The sequence below is a fragment of the Aethina tumida genome, chromosome 3 (assembly GCF_024364675.1).
Source record: "Aethina tumida isolate Nest 87 chromosome 3, icAetTumi1.1, whole genome shotgun sequence".
NCBI lineage: Eukaryota > Metazoa > Arthropoda > Insecta > Coleoptera > Nitidulidae > Aethina > Aethina tumida.
Window position 1 is genome coordinate 16,031,522 of NC_065437.1, and position 18,475 is coordinate 16,049,996.

The 18,475-nt window shown below is 31.3% G+C and overlaps 8 protein-coding genes across 8 annotated transcripts; all 8 read left to right on the forward strand.

Annotated features, from left to right (window-relative positions):
- Positions 1 to 284: 284 nt before the first annotated feature.
- Positions 285 to 1,279, forward strand: LOC109600252 (trypsin-1-like). Its single transcript, XM_049965376.1, has 3 exons — positions 285 to 405; positions 462 to 642; positions 699 to 1,279. Exons 1-3 carry the CDS (start codon positions 357 to 359, stop codon positions 1,243 to 1,245), a joined length of 777 nt encoding a protein of 258 aa, XP_049821333.1. The 5' UTR covers positions 285 to 356; the 3' UTR covers positions 1,246 to 1,279.
- Positions 1,280 to 1,605: 326 nt separating this feature from the next.
- Positions 1,606 to 2,156, forward strand: LOC126264798 (beta-1,4-glucuronyltransferase 1-like). The gene is made up of 3 exons (XM_049964148.1): positions 1,606 to 1,673; positions 1,729 to 1,876; positions 1,935 to 2,156. The coding sequence occupies exons 1-3, from the start codon at positions 1,606 to 1,608 to the stop codon at positions 2,154 to 2,156; spliced, it is 438 nt and encodes a 145-aa protein (XP_049820105.1).
- Positions 2,157 to 2,753: 597 nt separating this feature from the next.
- On the forward strand, positions 2,754 to 3,776 carry LOC126265046 (trypsin-1-like). The gene is made up of 3 exons (XM_049965374.1): positions 2,754 to 2,893; positions 2,947 to 3,127; positions 3,184 to 3,776. The coding sequence occupies exons 1-3, from the start codon at positions 2,845 to 2,847 to the stop codon at positions 3,728 to 3,730; spliced, it is 777 nt and encodes a 258-aa protein (XP_049821331.1). The 5' UTR covers positions 2,754 to 2,844; the 3' UTR covers positions 3,731 to 3,776.
- A 756-nt stretch (positions 3,777 to 4,532) lies between these two features.
- LOC109608147 (trypsin-4) lies at positions 4,533 to 5,694 on the forward strand. The gene is made up of 3 exons (XM_020024568.2): positions 4,533 to 4,686; positions 4,737 to 5,056; positions 5,106 to 5,694. The coding sequence occupies exons 1-3, from the start codon at positions 4,609 to 4,611 to the stop codon at positions 5,626 to 5,628; spliced, it is 921 nt and encodes a 306-aa protein (XP_019880127.2). The 5' UTR covers positions 4,533 to 4,608; the 3' UTR covers positions 5,629 to 5,694.
- Positions 5,695 to 6,223: 529 nt separating this feature from the next.
- On the forward strand, positions 6,224 to 7,245 carry LOC109600253 (trypsin alpha-like). Its single transcript, XM_020016385.2, has 3 exons — positions 6,224 to 6,335; positions 6,414 to 6,609; positions 6,660 to 7,245. Exons 1-3 carry the CDS (start codon positions 6,257 to 6,259, stop codon positions 7,207 to 7,209), a joined length of 825 nt encoding a protein of 274 aa, XP_019871944.2. The 5' UTR covers positions 6,224 to 6,256; the 3' UTR covers positions 7,210 to 7,245.
- A 637-nt stretch (positions 7,246 to 7,882) lies between these two features.
- On the forward strand, positions 7,883 to 8,933 carry LOC126265047 (trypsin-1-like). The gene is made up of 3 exons (XM_049965377.1): positions 7,883 to 7,999; positions 8,134 to 8,305; positions 8,356 to 8,933. Exons 1-3 carry the CDS (start codon positions 7,954 to 7,956, stop codon positions 8,894 to 8,896), a joined length of 759 nt encoding a protein of 252 aa, XP_049821334.1. The 5' UTR covers positions 7,883 to 7,953; the 3' UTR covers positions 8,897 to 8,933.
- Positions 8,934 to 9,909: 976 nt separating this feature from the next.
- Positions 9,910 to 10,817, forward strand: LOC109600254 (trypsin-1-like). Its single transcript, XM_020016386.2, has 3 exons — positions 9,910 to 9,955; positions 10,052 to 10,223; positions 10,277 to 10,817. Exons 1-3 carry the CDS (start codon positions 9,910 to 9,912, stop codon positions 10,815 to 10,817), a joined length of 759 nt encoding a protein of 252 aa, XP_019871945.2.
- A 400-nt stretch (positions 10,818 to 11,217) lies between these two features.
- On the forward strand, positions 11,218 to 17,613 carry LOC109600264 (organic cation transporter protein). The gene is made up of 7 exons (XM_020016398.1): positions 11,218 to 11,452; positions 14,429 to 14,639; positions 14,698 to 14,804; positions 15,364 to 15,518; positions 15,616 to 16,230; positions 16,472 to 16,653; positions 16,807 to 17,613. Exons 1-7 carry the CDS (start codon positions 11,304 to 11,306, stop codon positions 17,020 to 17,022), a joined length of 1,635 nt encoding a protein of 544 aa, XP_019871957.1. The 5' UTR covers positions 11,218 to 11,303; the 3' UTR covers positions 17,023 to 17,613.
- Positions 17,614 to 18,475: the final 862 nt, after the last annotated feature.

The following is an 18,475-nucleotide window of genomic DNA, read 5'->3' on the forward strand; positions in this document are numbered from 1 at the left end:
ATCAATGTTGTAATATGTTATATTTACTCTTAAACTCTTACCTATTCTTACACAAACAGAAATATCTATTTGTATTATAATGTGTGTGTGATTAATAGGACTAAAAAACATAAATTGATAAAATGAAATGAAATAATCTTTAAAAAACGTACAATATTATAAATAAATTAATTATTAATTAATTATTATTAATTATTATAATAAATATTATTATATTATAAACCTTGCAATATTTAAAAGGCTTTAAAACTAATTCCTGATCGACTGATTTAATATATGAGTACTTGAAATTAAGCACATAAAGATAAACCTTAAACTATAAAAACCGTAAATTTGATCTAAATCCATCATTCATCATGTTAAAATTAGTGATTGCTCTTGCCTGCGTCGCAGCCATCGTTTTGGGTAAGATTTAATAGTTTTAATCATCTAATCATAATCATCAATGTGAAAATTTGTAGCTGCGCCAAAAATAAAGCAAACTAAGCGACCTTTTCCTAGTCCGAGAATCGTCGGTGGCAAAGATGCTAATATCACCGATTACCCCTACCAGGTTTCACTGCTGTGGGGCAAATATCACACTTGTGGTGGATCTATCATTTCCGAAAAATGGGTTGTGACTGCTGCCCACTGCACCGATGGGTAAATTAGTTGATATCTTCAAAAATAAGTAATAATATATACGTGTTTTAATTCAGAACTGAAGCTAACCAATTGAAAGTAAGAGTCGGATCCTCAATTGTCGACGAAGGGGGCGTAGTAATTGATGTAGCAGCGATACACCAGAACCCGGCGTACGACGATACGAGAATTAACAACGACATTTCCATCCTGGAATTGGCTTCAGAAATCACTTTTGGCGACAACGCACAGCCAATCGCTTTAGTTGACGCACACGTTGTTGTCGCAGCTGGCACGGAAGCCGTCGTCACCGGATGGGGTCTGCTTGACGAAGACGATTGGGGTCTGTCTCCTCAACTCCAAGTCGTCAGTGTACCAATTGTCAGTAACGCAGACTGCAATGTGGCTTATGACGGCGACATTACCGACCAAATGATCTGTGCTGGTGTTCAAGAGGGTGGCAAAGACGCTTGTCAAGGAGATTCTGGCGGACCACTCGTTGCCGATGGTAAATTGGTGGGCATTGTGTCTTGGGGATACGGTTGTGCACATCCCAATTATCCTGGTGTCTACTCCAACGTCTCCGCTTTAAGAGATTATGTCACTGAAATTACTGGTCTGTAGGTTTGTGATATTGTATATATTGTTGATAATAATAAAAAATATTTAATTACCGTTGACTGAAGTTTTTAATACAATTGATAAAATTATTTAATTAATTATTACTTCATCATTTAAAAATAGGTGTGAGGGAAATATTGAGTACAATATTTACAATTTTTATTTAGTTCATTTAGTATAATTTTCTGTTGTTGTTTTACTATAAGACTATTATATCATTTACTGTGTATTCACATAACAAAACATTTTGTACAAATAGCATATATAAAGTAATTATCTCAATAAAGATGTGTTACTTATTTATAATATTCAATAATTTAATGTTTATTTTTGTGATAAATTTGTTCATCGTAGCCATATAATATGTGGGATGAGCGACCTTTTCATCACAAAGTTTTCATTTATAATCAGTTCGTTACCAACTTTACTAGGTACTACCTGTTATAATATATCTTTTGCATGTTTATAGTTAATAATTGGCTTTAGGTGGCAGAACACTGTTGACGAGAATAACGACGTTCATGTTAGTCATCCAGTTACCAATTTCGAATTCTTTTATGAACCCTTTTACGTAGCCCCCGACACAGTTCCACCGCACGACGAACGATTCATCGGATACGGAACACAAGAAATAGTCAAGTAAAGTTGTGAATTTGTAATCAATTTATGAAAGCTATAATTAATTTTTGCAGGTATACGAGATGTACGTGGCTGGTTACGAGTTTGTTGTGCTTTCACCAATTTTCACTTGTCATTGGGGTTTGCAGATAAAGCACACGAAGCCGCCGTGGCAGGAACACCAGAACAACATGAACCGAAAACAATTCGATGGATTCAAACGTGAAATCTTTGCTAAATACAACAAGGATCCGTTGAACTTGATGTCTTCTCAGAAGAAAAAAGGTGCACCTTAAATAGAATTTTATTTATTACTATTTTTCGTACTGATTTTACTTTACATTGTTGATATTTAAATATTATTTCAATAAAATATTAAGCAACGGTATTTTTCAGTGTCTGTGTTTTATTTTACTGAGATAGGATTTAGTACTCTTTTTAAAAAACAATATATGTCAGATGATGACAGATTATTTTTTGGGTAAAGATAACATCTACAATTTTTAACTATTTTTAAAAAGTGAATTTATGTATTAATATTATATGTAACTAAATTTCTGATAAAATTTACAATTTTATTGCCAGTTTACTTTATTGTCGATTATTTTGTAAATATAACTTATATTTCAATGTATAGTAAGTCGTTTACATCATAAATTTAATTTTAAAAATCAATATTGTAATATATTATATTTACTCTTACACTCTTACTTATACTTACACCAACAGAAATATCTATTTGTATTACAATGTGTGTGTGATTGATAGGACTAAAAAATATAAATTGATAAGATGAAATGAAATAACATTTACAAAACGCACTTAAACTTTGCAATATTTTAAAAATCTAATCAATTTGTTAACAAAGGCTTTAAAACTAATTCCTGATCGACAGATTTAATATATGTGTACTTGAAATTAAGCACATACAGATAAACCTTAAACTATAAAAACCGTAAATTTGATCAAAATCCATCATTCATCATGTTGAAATTAGTGATTACTCTTGCCTCTATCGCAGTCATCGTTTTGGGTAAGATTTAATAGTTTTAATCACCTAATCATCATCAATATGAAAATTTGTAGCTGCGCCAAAATTTAAGCAAACCAAGAGACCTCTGCCTAGTCCGAAAATCGTCGGTGGCAAAGACGCTAACATCACTGATTATCCCTACCAGGTTTCACTGTTGTGGGATGAATCCCACATTTGTGGTGGATCTATCATTTCCGAAAAATGGGTTGTGACTGCTGCCCATTGCACCGATGGGTAAATTAGTTGTTACCTACAAAATTAAGTAATAATATATACGTGTTTTAATTCAGAACTGAAGCTGACGAATTGAAAGTAAGAGTCGGATCCTCAATTGTCGACGAAGGGGGCGTAGTAATTGATGTCGCAGCGATCCATCAGAACCCGGCGTTCGACTATTGGGCCCTCAACAACGACATTTCCATCCTGGAATTGGCTTCAGAAATCACTTTTGGCGACAACGCACAGCCAATCGCTTTGGTTGACGCAAACGTTGTGGTTGCAGCTGGCACGGAAGCCGTCGTCACCGGATGGGGTCTACTTAACGAATACGATTGGGATCTCTCTCCTCAACTCCAAGTCGTCAGTGTACCAATTGTCAGTAATGTAGACTGCAATGTGGCTTATGACGGCGAAGTTACCGACAAAATGATCTGCGCTGGTGTTCAAGAGGGTGGCAAAGACGCTTGTCAAGGAGATTCTGGCGGACCACTCGTTGCCGATGGTAAATTGGTGGGCATTGTGTCTTGGGGATACGGTTGTGCACATGCCAATTATCCTGGTGTCTACTCCAACGTCTCCGCTTTAAGAGATTATGTCACTGAAATTACTGGTCTGTAGGTTTATGATATTGTACATATTGTTGATAATAATAAAAAATAATTAATTACCGCTGACTGAAGTTTTTTATACAATTGATAAAATTATTTAATTAATTATTACTTCATCATTTAAAAATAGGTGTGAGGGAAATATTGAATAAAATATTTACAATTTTTATTTAGTCCATTTAGTATAATTTTCTCTTCTTGTTTTACTATTAGACTATTATACCATTTACTGTGTATTTAATAGTAATTAATAAATAAATTTTATAGTTTCATCACTTTGTTCAAATAACAAAACATTTTGTACAAATAGCATATATAAAATAATTTTCTAAATAAAATTGATTTACTTATTCATAATATTCAATAATTTGATGTTTATTTTAGTGATAAATTTGTTCATCATAGTCATATAATATGTAGGAATGAATAATAAATTATTGAGGTGCAACCATTTTAAAAACTGAGGTATTGAAAACATATTTTTCAAACAACAGTGTATCTTATTCTAATTAATAAAATGATTTATGTTTTTAATATAAATAATCTCTTAATATTGTTTAATTATTATAATTTTAATAATTATATAATATTATTGTTCGATTCAAACGCTTTTCGATAGGTTTTATATATAGTATTGTATTGTTTGAATAATATTAATTCGGATCAAACTTTCATTAATATTTATTCGACATTCATTTTCCGTATCACAATTTTTATTTTGTTTATAATTTTATTATTTTATTTTATAGTACAACGTTCAATATTTCATATAGTCCTGTCAAAGCTGATAATATTTCAATTTAAGTTGAAATAATATAATAAACTTTTAGCAAACATAAAATATATCTATTACTAAAACATTCTTATTCATATTTATTTCCTGTCGAAATGAATAATTCTATGAAAATATTGTTGATGTTTATATTATTTGTGAATTTATTTATTGAGTCGTGGTCATGTGGACGAGTAAGAGATTTTGATAGAATTAATTTTTTAATGTTCATTTCATTTTTAAGTTTTTTAGTAGTTTTTCAGAAACAGACGAGTCTAAGTTTTTAACAACTCAGCGTATACCAACTTCATCAAAAGAACCAGAGTATCACACGTATATAAATGAAGATTATAATTTTGAAGAACACGATTACAAGTATATTTCAAATGAAATTTATTACGATATTTTTGGACGTCATATCAGAAAAAGGGATGTTACTGGAAAAGAGAGTCCTATATACAAATTTCCCTACCACGTGAGTCTAGAGAATAATGGAAAGTTTCTATGTGGGGGAGCCATTATATCTAAAACGTTTAGTTTAACGTCAGCTCATTGTACACTTGGGTAGGTAATTTATAAAATATTTTTGTTTTACTAAAATACTCCTTTTTAGATCAATACCTACAGATTTGTTGGTGAGAGCCGGATCAGAAAATGCTTTGATTGGTGGTCAAGTAGTTCAAGTAAAAAAAATACATAATCACCCAGATTATAATATAGATACAGGAGACAATGATTTAGCTATCTTAGAATTGAAATATCTCTTAATATTGAGTGGATCTGTAAAGGCAATAAAGTTGGCAGATCACGTTCCGTCACAAGTATTAGGTGTAGTATCAGGATGGGGATCTTCTGATATTAGTAATTCACAAATTCTTTCATCTTCCTCCGTAATGTTAAAGAGTTGGGAACAATGTATAGATCATTTTGGGCAAAGTTTCAGTCAGAATATGATTTGTGGTGACTACGTTGAAGGTGCTGAATGTATAGTAAACTTTGGTGCACCTTTAGTTTCAGCAGGTGCTTTACTAGGCGTCCTTTCTGGACCATCAGGTTGCCATAAGAGTGTTTCTCCAGTTGTTTTCACTAATATCGTTGAATTAAGGGAATTTATTAGTTCTGTAACTGACATTTAAAATAATTCTTTAATAAATATTGGTAAATATTTTTGCATTTAATAAACAATTTTTTTCGTACTTTTATTTAATTCTCTTTTTACAAAAATAATTTTTACTATGTATTAGTTATTAATAATAAATAATATTTTTGTTATATTTAGAAATATATTATTTTATCTACCTGAAAGAAAATCTATAGGCTTTGCGTTTAGTTGTATATACAGAATTTATTCTCAAAGTTAATAGATTTATTTAAACATGGTATAGCATAATATTATATGTAAGTAAAATATTATATGATACTTTTTAATGTAATATTAATTTGGAATCCCCTAGATATACAGTGGTGTAAATATATTAATTACTATTTCATACAAAACACTCACAAATGACTTAATTACTTAATATTGCATGGTAACATTTGACAGTTATTGTTTCGAATCAAATGTTCTTGTCGAGGATTTTATCAATATTTTAATTTTTTTTATTATTTCATTGAAATATTTTTATACGATAAAATGAAAAGCTATTTTATTAACATACACAATCATTCAATTTATATTAAAATAATAAATCATTTTTAATCAATAGAAACAGAATTTTTATAAAATAAAAAATTTTCATTTTAGTAATTCAGTTGTTGAAAATGGGGAGATCCACTAAGATGTGTCTTTTACCTTTGGTTCTTGCAAGTTTAATCACTCATTCGTGGTCGATCCCTCCTAGTAAGAATATTCAACAAATTTTCAATATTTTGTGGTTATTTAATAGTTTGCAAAATTATTTACAGTGTTAGTTTTCAGACATAGTGGTACAGATAGTAAAAACTAACAATACTGAAGTCATACCATCATTTGAGGGAAGAATTGTGGGAGGAGTAGAAAGTAGTATATATGATTTCCCTTATCAGGTATCTTTGCAAGAAAAAGGTCGGTTTGGTTGTGGTGGAGCAATAATATCCAAAAACTTTATATTAACAGCTGCTCACTGTCTTGTTGGGTAATTATTTTGCCAAAATAATATTTTTTTATTAGAATTCAATTTTTTAGAGTAAATACTAATGACCTGCAGGTTAGAGCTGGGTCGGAGTTTTCCACATTTGGTGGAGAAGTTATTCAAGTGAAAAGAGCCACTTCTCATCCAAATTACAATAAAGCCACAAGTGACTTTGACATAGCAGTTTTAGAATTGGAGCGTCCCTTGACACCAAGCCAGAAAGTTAAACAGATAAAAATGGCGGATTATAATAATGTCAATGTTAAACCAAACGATATGGCCGTGGTGTCTGGTTGGGGTGTAAAACACGAGAAAAGTTCGTCACCCACAGTTATTCTTAATTCAGTTAATTTGCCTATGAAGAGTTGGAATGAATGTAGAAATCATTTTGGCAAGTCCATAACTCGGAATATGATTTGCGCTGGTTTTCCCGAGGGAATGAAAGACGCATGCAAAGGTGATTCCGGTGGACCTTTGGTTTCGAAAGGCATATTATTAGGTATCGTTTCATGGGGAGAAGGCTGTGCCAGACGGAATACCCCCGCTATTTTTTCTAATGTAGCCGAATTAAGACCCTTTATTAAATCTGTAGCTGGCATTTAAGATATTTGACAAATAAATAAAAATTATTAAATCAAATTAAGTTTTTTATTTTGAGTAAGATAATAATTAATTAAATATACTACAACATAGTAAGTAGGTAATATTTACGGTAACGTTATTATAATTACAAATATTTGTGATAAATATTAATATAAAAAATAATTTTTGATGTTTTAATTTCTAATGAAAAGCACATAAATATGCATTATTTAAATATTTAACACAGTACTTTATGTATTGATTTCAATTTAGTATGTCAATTGTATTATTTATCATATCTATTCACATGTATGTATAATCTGAAATCTATGAACATGATCCAATCAGTTTGTATTATTTCGTAATTTATTTGATTCATAAATAAAAAAAATATTTACTTGTGTCCCTGTGTATTGTGCATTTTATTATGTGGTGGTGTACTTACCAGTTTCTCTACCATGTATAATTCATATGACTTTATAATTAAAAAGTCGTATAAATAAAAATAAAAAATAAAAAGTTTTAGTCATATATTAATAATTAACAATTTTAATTGTCGAGAAATCGTCACTTTAACGTGTGACCCATTTTCAAAATACGGAAATGAATTCATATAAATATTTAAAGTAAAAAATTATAATTAACTGATTAATCAATCTATTAACACAAATAGATATGAACAAGAATGTGTTTACTTACTTGCACCTATTTTATTTTTGTATATAAGTTGGGAAACCAATACTCATTTTCAGAACATAACGCACAATGTCTCCGATAATTTGGTTATTGCCGATTGTCGCATCTTGTTTAGGTAGACAATTATTCCATATTGTTATTATAATTATTATTATTATTAAAAATAATTTAGTATTACATATTTGGTTGACTAAATAGATACGCTGTTATTTCATGAAAAGCTGGTATGATTTTAATAACATTTTGCAGGTGCTCCGGAAAACAGAACAGAGATTCCCGATGGAAAAATCGTAGGAGGGCGCTCAGCTAATATTTTGGAGTATCCATATCAACTATCTTTACAATATCACGGAAAACACATTTGCGGTGCTTCAATTATTGGTGAAAGATGGGCTGTAACAGCGGCACATTGCACTTACGGGTAAGATATTTTTTTAAAATTCTTAAAAAATATTATCTCATTTTTTTCAGTATGAAAGCTTCTGATTTGTCTGTTAGAAGTGGATCTTCCTACCGTGAATATGGTGGACAAGTAGTTAAAGTGGCTATGATTTTCCAAAATTCTAAATTTGATTACTCATTGCTCGACTCTGACATTTCTATACTGTTGCTGCAAACTGAGATCAGATTAGGGCCGGGCAGTGCAATAATTAGGCTTATTGATGACAATGCGCACATACCGGAAGGTTCCACAGCAACTATTACAGGTTGGGGTACCTTGCAAGAGGGTGGTTCATTGCCAGGCGTACTTCAGGTAGTCCATGTACCGATAGTGGACCACCATCTGTGTAACATGTTGTATGGTAGACTTACTGATAACATGATCTGCGCTGGTTTTATGGAAGGTGGAAGAGATGCTTGTCAAGGAGATTCTGGAGGCCCTCTTGTGGTAAATGGTGTTCTTGCTGGTATCGTTTCATTTGGAGAAGGATGCGCTGAAGCATATAAGCCAGGTGTATACACTAATCTTTCTGCAATGAGAGGATATATTAGGAGAATTACTGGAATATAGAAACACATTGTTATTTTTATAGAAAATAAATATATTAAAACGACGTTCTTTTTTATTTTGAACTTCATTAATTATTTATATTTAACTATTGAAATTTAACAATCCTAAACAAAATTTAGTAAGTCCATAACTTGAAATATTATTTGCGGTGGTTTTTCTGAGGGAATGAAGGACCTTTGATTTCGAAAGCCATATTAATAGGACTTGTTTTATGGGGAGAAGGCAGATCTAGATGGGTACCTCCGCTATTTTTTTTAATACACCCGGATTGAACTCTTTATTAAATCTGTAGCTGACATTTAGAAACAAAAAATATTAAATCAAATTAAGTTCTTTATTTTGAGTAAATTAATAATAATAATAAATTATAATTAACTAATTAAATAAACTACAACATAGTAAGCAGATAATATTTACGGTATCAAATAATTTTTGATATTTTAATTTCTAATGAAAAGTTCATAAATATGCATTAATTTAATAATTAACAGTGCTTTATGTATTGGTTACAATTTAGTATGTCAATTGTATTACTTATCATATCTATTCACATATAACATGTTATGTATGATATGAAATCTATAAACATGATCCAATCAGTTTGTATTATTTCGTAATTTATTTGATCCGTAAATAAAAAACATTTAGTTGTGTCCCTGTATATTTTGCATTTTATTGAATTATTAGACGGTGTACTTAGCAGTTTGTCTATCATGTATAATTCCTAAGAATTTATAATTAAAATGTCGTATAAATAAAATAAAAAATAAAAAATATGTACTCATATATTAATAATTAAAAAATTTAATTATTTGTCAAGAAATCGCCACTTTAACATGTGAAACATTTTTAAAATATTGAAATGAATTCATATAAATATTTTAAGTAAAAATTATAATTAACTGATTAATCTATTAACACAAATAGATATGAAAAAGAATGTGTTCACTTACCTATTACATTTTTGTATATAAGTCGGGAAACCCGTAATTATTTTCAAAAAATAACACACAATGACTCCGTTAATTTGGTTATTGCCGATTTTCGCTTCTTGTTTAGGTTGATAATTATTATTAGTATTATTTATTTGTTTGACTAAATAAATACGCTTCTTATTTTAAGAGAAGTTGGTACGATTTTAATAACTTTTTTCAGGTGCTCCGAAAAACAGCACAGATATTCCCAAAGGAAAAATCGTAGGAGGATTGTCAGCCGACATTGAATTTTTTCCATATCAACTATCTTTACAATATCAAGGAAGACATCATTGCGGTGCTTCAATTATTCATACAGAGTGGGCGGTAACAGCGGCACATTGCACTAACGGGTAAGATATTTTTTTATATATTTTATTTTTATATATTATAACATCCTTTTTAGTGTGAAAGCTTCCGATTTGTCTGTTAGAAGTGGATCTTCCTTTCATAAATTTGGCGGCCAAGTAGTTAAAGTGCTTATGATTATCCAACATCGTAGATTTAACCACACATCGCTCGACTCTGACATTTCTCTACTGCTGCTGGAAACTGAGATCAGATTAGGGCCCAAAAGTCAAATAATCAAGCTTATCGACGACAATGTGCATATTCTAGAATATCAGAAAGCAGTTGTTTCAGGCTGGGGTGCTACTAAAGAGGGTAGTTCTATGTCAGAAAGGCTCCAGTTTATTGAGGTACCAATAGTGGACCACGACGTATGTAAGCTTTCCTATCCTCAACTTACTGATAACATGATCTGCGCTGGTTATATGGAAGGTAGAATAGATTCTTGTCAAGGCGATTCTGGCGGACCTCTTGTGATAAATGATGTTCTTGTCGGTATCGTGTCATTTGGAGAAGGATGCGCTAGACGGTTTAAGCCAGGTGTATACACGAATGTTTCTGCGATGAGAGCATTCATTAGGAAATATACTAGAATATAGGTACACAGTGTTATTTTTAGATAATAAATATATTACAATAACGTTTTTTTATTTTGAATTTTATTTATTATTTATATTTAATTATTGGTTAGGTCGGACAATCCTAAACAAAATGTTTAAACTAAATAGTGAAAATTAAATATTACATTTAATTAATTCTAGAACTATATACTGAGCTGGTACTGAGCCTTTATTTTCCTTTGTCAAAATAATTTATAATTAGTAAGTATATGAGTGACATCTGTTATAAGAATTGTAAACTAACAAATTGCCTTGACAGTTATCTACAGTTTTCTAAGGATTTCTACAGAGAATAGTGCTGTATTTAATTTAACTTTTAATTTTACAATATAGATGGCACTAATAAAATTTAATCAACCTAAAAATGGAGGACTTCAATGTTATTGTGAGTTTTGAATTCATAGCTTGACCAGTGTTTCGAATATTAAATTTTGAGTGAGAGTATCGGTTGGTTTATGGTAAAAAATGAAAGTTCAAACTATAGATGAATTGCTAGAGAAATTGGGAACATGGGGAAAATTTCAAATAGTTTATTATGCCTGTTTATGTTTTACGATTGTATATACAGTATGCCCTATGAGTTATATATTTACGACAAGAGATATTAAGTACAGGTAAGGAAATGTTGAAATTTTCTGTGGTTACTTATGTGTAGTATATTTTATTGTAAATCATAAATTTACGGAGTAAAAGCTACTTAAAATATTTAAATTAAAATTTTTATTTTTATATATGAATAAATATTAATGCCTTAAATATTAACAAACATATAAAACAAAATGGCATTTTATACTGTGATATAAACAACGAGCAATAATTAATATTATGAAATAATTATTTATTATTATTTTGTAAAGCTATTTACAAGGAATAAATAAATGACGGAGGAAAATAATAAAGTTTGTTATACAGAATGTCTAGTACAAGAGAGCTGTTATTGAATTGTTGAGAACAAATGTGGTTTATGAAGTTTTAGATGCCTCATCCAAATCAAAGCTCATATAGATAATTAACTTAAAATGTGACAAATTTTTCATAATTTATAACTATTATTATTAAAGCTATTTAAAAAGGTTATACATAAAATTTAATGACAAAACTATTATCTGATTTTATATTTTTTTAAAACTCTTTCGTTTCCATTTGTTTGTACTCTTTTGAAACTGACAAACAAATTTTCTTTATTCATATGAAACTTGAAACTATTATTATTTTTTTGTGCCAGAATGAAAATTTCAGTAATTTTTATTTAATGTTTGAAGTCTTTTATATGGTTAGAATTGAAAATCATCTGATTCTCACAATTAATTGTTTAAATTTTTAAATGAGTCAAAATTAAAAACTCTCTCAATTTTTTTTAATACTCATTTATAAAGTTCTTTCATTTTTGCCTTGATTTTCTTTCTTATATGGCGACTTTCATCAATTTTATATACATTTATAATTATTGTTTTACATAATGTTGCCTTTCTCTATATCACAATCTGTTTGTTGGCTCAATCTTCGTGGTATTAATTATCTTTTTATACCTTATGCCTTATTGTTATTTTCAATGTTAAAAAATATGAGTTAATTAATAATAAAATAAAAAACAATTAATTGAGAGAATGATTATTAATAATTAACTTGGAGAAAATTAATAAAAAATTTAATAAACTTAATTTTCTTTCTATTACAAAGAAAAAAAAAAAAAAATATATAATTATATCCAGGTCAGTTTAAATAAAAAGAATATGTTGTTACTTCAAAAGGGTGTAAACAAGTGGAAAAGAAATTACGTCAATATTTCTAGTTTCACCATCAAATTTCTTGTATAAATTTTTAACAAACCTAAAACATAAGAAATCACGTTCAATAATAAAGATTCATTAAGGTGGTTCTCTTATAGCAAACACTGTATAACACTGTATAATTTTGTTATATAATTAATTACCTCTAAAATATTGGGTTAAAAATCTTTTTGGTAATCGATCTACGTGGCAAATTATTAACCAAGGCCTGCAAACTCCCTGAAATGTTTACAATAACTACTGAGCAGTATTAGATATTCATGGCGGTTTCCACTATAAGCATTATCCACAAGGTAGGATAGTAATAATACCGGTCCGAATTCCAGGATCTTCCGACATGCCTTTAGGGCATAACCATTTCAGAAGTTTGGTTGCTTAGATTACAGACTGAAATAGTTACAGGAACGTATTTAAAAAACATATGCAACATGCCCAAATCAATTTTTTCATTTTGAATCTATTAAACTTGAATGAGTTTATGATGAAAACAATTGGATTTTGAATTCAATGTTGTCGGCTATTGCTGTTTACGTCAAATGAATTGAATCGGGTATAATCCAATGACGGTTTTTGCAGCGGATCAAAGAGAAATTGAGTTAGGAAGACAATACGAGAAATAATAAAAGTAAATTTATTGGGCAGTGACAAAATAAAAGTGTACCTCGGCGTACCAGCCTGGCCCACACAGTTGTTTTTATCTTTTCTGATAACTAAACCCTCTTTTAAATCGGCGTGTGATTGATTCTTGGTCCCTGTTTATACGGCTCGCTGAATCGAATCCGCACCTTAAATCGAAAGAGCTATTGGTTTACCCAGAAAATAAATTGACCCGAGCACTGACATTTTATAACCAAATGACTGACCTCCCGTTTTTCCAGACATTTTTTAGTCACAGTGGCCAAACAAAAGTTCGATCAGACCTTTTTATTGACTGTTTAACTAGGGAAACACATGATGTAAGCCGTTATTTGTTTATAAGAATTTTAAAATTCGAGCACATGCTTGTGGTGTGTGTTTAATTATTAGGATTATTGGGATGGTTGCGCCATTAAAATATGGTTGAAAAGACAAGACGTATTTTGGCCAGTAGTGCATAACATGGTATAAAATAATTCAACACATTAATGTAAAATTGAGTTAACTACAATTAACTGCAGCGTTTCCGTGTCGTTAGATAGTTAGATTTGATGCAGTCCAATGATTTTTCAATAAAATTTTCGCGAGTAAGTCACACAGAAAATAATAGGCCATCGAGCGCATTTTACAATATCCGCCAATGTTCAATTTTTATGTGACTTACAGCCGATGTACTACGTACAAATCGAAACACTATGTGTAAATCAATCTTTCAATTGAACGCTCACATTTTAGAGGGCGGAATTGAATTTGGTGCTGCACACTTTTACTCGAACAGTTCCAATTCGTAAATTCAACATTGTGAGCTTTATTTGTTTATTTATTTCTGTGTTGACAAGAGACTAATACAAACTGTTACATTTTACCTACTTGACTAGCATATTTTATTCCCAATTTGCGTATGGACCGAACGAATCCTAAATCGATTTAAAAAGTGCTTTTATCTGTTAATTCGTTCAACTCTCTATTTCCGAACTGACAAAGGGATTCCCTCATTTGTTATACGTGTATTCCGTTCTGCTCTTTAATTCTATTTAATGGTTATCAATTTAAACTTGGACCGTTTATATTATTTAGTTCTCGAAATTTTTAATACAACAATTACTCACGGAATTTAATCAGCATAACATAAAACGTCTCATGACTAAAAGTTTTTCCTTCCAGATGCTCCATATCAGAGTGCGAGGGCAACGAGACCGTCTACAATCCCGAATGGCTTAAGGACTTTGTGCCTTACAAGGATAATATCCCGAATAGATGTCTGCGATACGCCTCGCGAAATGATACATGCACGCCGGAGGGCATAAATAAAAACAAAACAGTCGTTTGTCAAAGTTTTGTTTACGAGAGGCCCGAAACCACAATTGTGCATGATGTATGAATGAAGATTGTCCTAAATTGTAACGGTCATGTAATTTTTTTAAGGATTTCAGTTCGGCATCACTTGCGACAGTAATCTGTGGAAACTCACCATTGTCGGCACCATCAATGTGGTCGGGGAGTTGATCTGTTTGTCCTACTCTGGATATTTGTCAGACAAGTAAGGTTTTATGAGTTATTTTTTATTGGTGGCTGAGTTGTAGAATAATCATTTATACATTTTGTGAATGCATTGTACATTTTTTGGGAATGACCATGCCACATTTCCCAAGATAAAAGAGCGTGATAGGAAATATTGACGTTTAAACTTACACCTTGACATTCTTCCGATATCCCACTGATAATATCTTGGCTCCGTGACATACAGCTGTTGATGAGCGTTTCATTCGAGATAGGAAGTTATAACTTTTCTCCTTTCTAGCCCCCGTTCCCTGCTTATTTCTTTTCAATTTCTGTCTTTTTATGCTTACTGCAGGATATTCGTTAGTTAATTGGGTATTTATCTAAATTGCCTCTTTTTCAGTAGCAACTTTCATCAATGCCCTTCAATCATTATACACTGAAAGTCGCTTCATTCAAATCTAAATTTAAATTACTTGAAAATGCATAAATGGGGGGAATATGTATGTATGGGATTTAGTTAATTAATTTAGTTGTGTTCAATTTTGTGGTCTAGATTTCTTAACAACAGTTAACGTTAACATTGATATTTGTTTTAGATTCGGAAGAGCGAGAATAATGATCATAAGCGTGCTTCTAAGTTGTTTCATAGGAACGTTAAAGTCATTTTCATTTCATTATTTTATGTTTCTGTTCCTAGAGTTTCTAGAAACCGCCCTATGTTCTGCCACTTATAGCGCCGCCTTTATTTTAGGTAAGGATAACACACAGGGTAAATCCTCCCAAAAATTCGTTGTTTAACATTGGATCATCACGACAAAAATATGAACTTAAAACCTAATGTATTCCAGCAATGGAGATAGTACCACACGACCAACGCACCGTCGGTAACACCGTGATAAGTTGCGCCTTCTCCTTAGGTCAAATGATGTTGGGATTAGTGGCCTGGTCCACGGCATCGTGGAGAACGATGTTGCGAACGATTTACATACCCGGACTCGTAGCGTTCCTCTTTTTCCACACCGTGCCGGAGTCGATACGCTGGTCGATTTGCCATGATAGGCAGACGGAGGCCAAGAATACCATCTTAAGGGTAGCCCGGACGAACGGAAGAGTTTTGGAGGACGAAACTATAGAGAAATTGTTTGATAAAATTAGAAAGGAGGAATGGATCAAAGCTAGGAAAGCCTTTAGGAAAGCTGTATTCAATAAAGTTTTGTATATGCGTGTAGTTATCTGTTCATTCCTTTGGATGTGTTGCGTTTTTGTTTACTACGGACTGACCATTCATTCGGTGAACGTTTCTGATAATGTTTATCTGAGTTTTGTTTTCACTGTCGCCGTTGAGATTCCAGGATACCTTATTTATTATCTTGTTAACGAAAGGGTTGGTAGAAGGACGATGATGCTTATAACACTTATGTTGGGTGGTGCTGTTTTATACTTGATTGAATTTTTACCACAAGGTAAGAATATTTTAATAATAAATTATATTTACATGTCTTCATGTTTTATACGTAAAACTTAAATTATCTAAACAGTATTATATCATGGGAGGTGTCACATATTCAGGACGCTTTTTAAACAAATAATTTCCCCTAAATAATTACTAAGCACGACACAACCTGGGTCGTGAATTATTACAGCAAATATGCAAATACTCCACTCTGTTGCATTAGACTAAATAATCCTCATTTGTCATTTTAGACTATTTCTGGTATAAACTGACGTGTTTCTTGGCTGGAAAGTGTTGTGTGACAATAGCGTATACGGTTTTGTATGTGTACACAACAGAAATGTTTCCTACATGCACCAGACACTTCATGTTTTCGATTTGTTCCATGTGGGGGCGATTCGGTGCTTTAGCTGCTCCACAAGTACCTCTAATGGTAAGCTTCATTTGGTATTTTTAAACAATTTTTATACTTTAATACGTGACAAAAAAATTAAATCGATCTAATCGGCCTACACCTCATTGTCTTAATATGCGTTCTTATTGATTGGACACCCCGTACCTGCTTTAATTAGATTATATGTTACAGGCGAGATACTCGCAGCCGATATTAATGTTTGGAATACTCTCCGGGATGTCGGGCTGTCTTGCCCTGTTCTTGCCTGAAACGCTCAATACCAAATTGCCGGATACCGTTGATGATGCCATTAATATTGGAAAAAATCGCAAGAGATGCCATACGGAGGCTGGAGATAAATTAAATGATGTAGGGATACAAAATTTTAAAGGAGAAGGAATCAATTAGTTTAATTTTTGGTACTTATGGAATGAACTCGTCAATTATTCCATATTTAGTAGTACATACATCATAATTTACATAAATCGTCTCAAAATATTTTGTTAATTAACCAGTAATACTCGGAGTGATTAATTGCTCGTTCATTGTACAAATTTGTTGTTGTGTAAACAGCGTGAACTGTGGGTGGACAAATCGCCCAAGGTGGCGATCACATCGCCAAACATTATTAAAGGTAACGACTGTCAGGACACTCTCAACTCAAATTGGATGAAACCACTGCACGATCCAGTGTATAAGTGAGATTCCTTACCCCAAAAGGGACACTTGAGGCCTCCTCACAATAGCTGGACTAACCAAATGTAACGTAAATTGCAAACTAGCAAACTTTGCTCGAACTTAAACAGATGGACGTATACTGCGAAATGCCCAACTTCGCAAGACAATATAGTAAATATAGGGAATAAAACGATGAAGAAATGATCAAGTAAACAAATTATTTCTTCTTCATAAATAATATGAATTTGAATGAATTTATTTTTTAAACAATTTCCAATTGTTTGTACTAACAATTTATGATGAATATATGTGTATTTTTAACTGTTTTATTCTTAATTACCTATATTTATCTCTTACGTAAACAACTGTAAAATTCAATTACATCCACTTAAAACGTTTATTTAAATCGATTGTTATTAATTCTAAGGCTCTACAAGTCGTAATAATTAAATTTCGACTCGTTAATTAAAAATAAAATAGATGACTGCATCATTACAACCATGATAATCCATCTGTCACAAGTCAAAACATCATTTATCTAGTCGCTTAGGTATTTCCTAAATAGACTCATCCGTTTTGACGTTCTTTCATTGATAATTTTGTCCGCTGCTTAAAATTGTAATTTATTTGAAACAGATATGTAGTCCGACTAACGTAGTTACTTTGTCATTAGACCAAAAAATGATCAGGTTAATTATTCTTTGGTGGATGGATATTTATTAACGAATCATTAAATTATTATATTGTTTTGACACGTAATTATAATCACGTAGTACAATCAAAACGTGTCGAATAATTAGTAGTTGATCAAAGTTAATTTCTTGCCATCTGCTTTTGTTATACTAATTAGAAATTGGAGTATGCTACAAAGGTTTCGTCTATATTGTCTCATAAACTATAGCCGGTTATTTCTTTGCCACAAAGTTTCAAGAAAATATTGCACACTCAATATTGGTATTGTGATTAATTATTAATTGACGAAGCAATTAGCCAATAGTTGTGTTGAACACAAGTATCGAATTTAACAAGACATCGTAATTTACCAGGAAAATTCGTCTCTCAAAATATCAAATCAAGGAAATTGCTCCCAATGTAAATTTACTTTACCCTCTGATAAAATTATTGTAAGTATGTCTAGATGCTTTGCTATAGATGAATATTTCAATTTCATATACCATTGCTT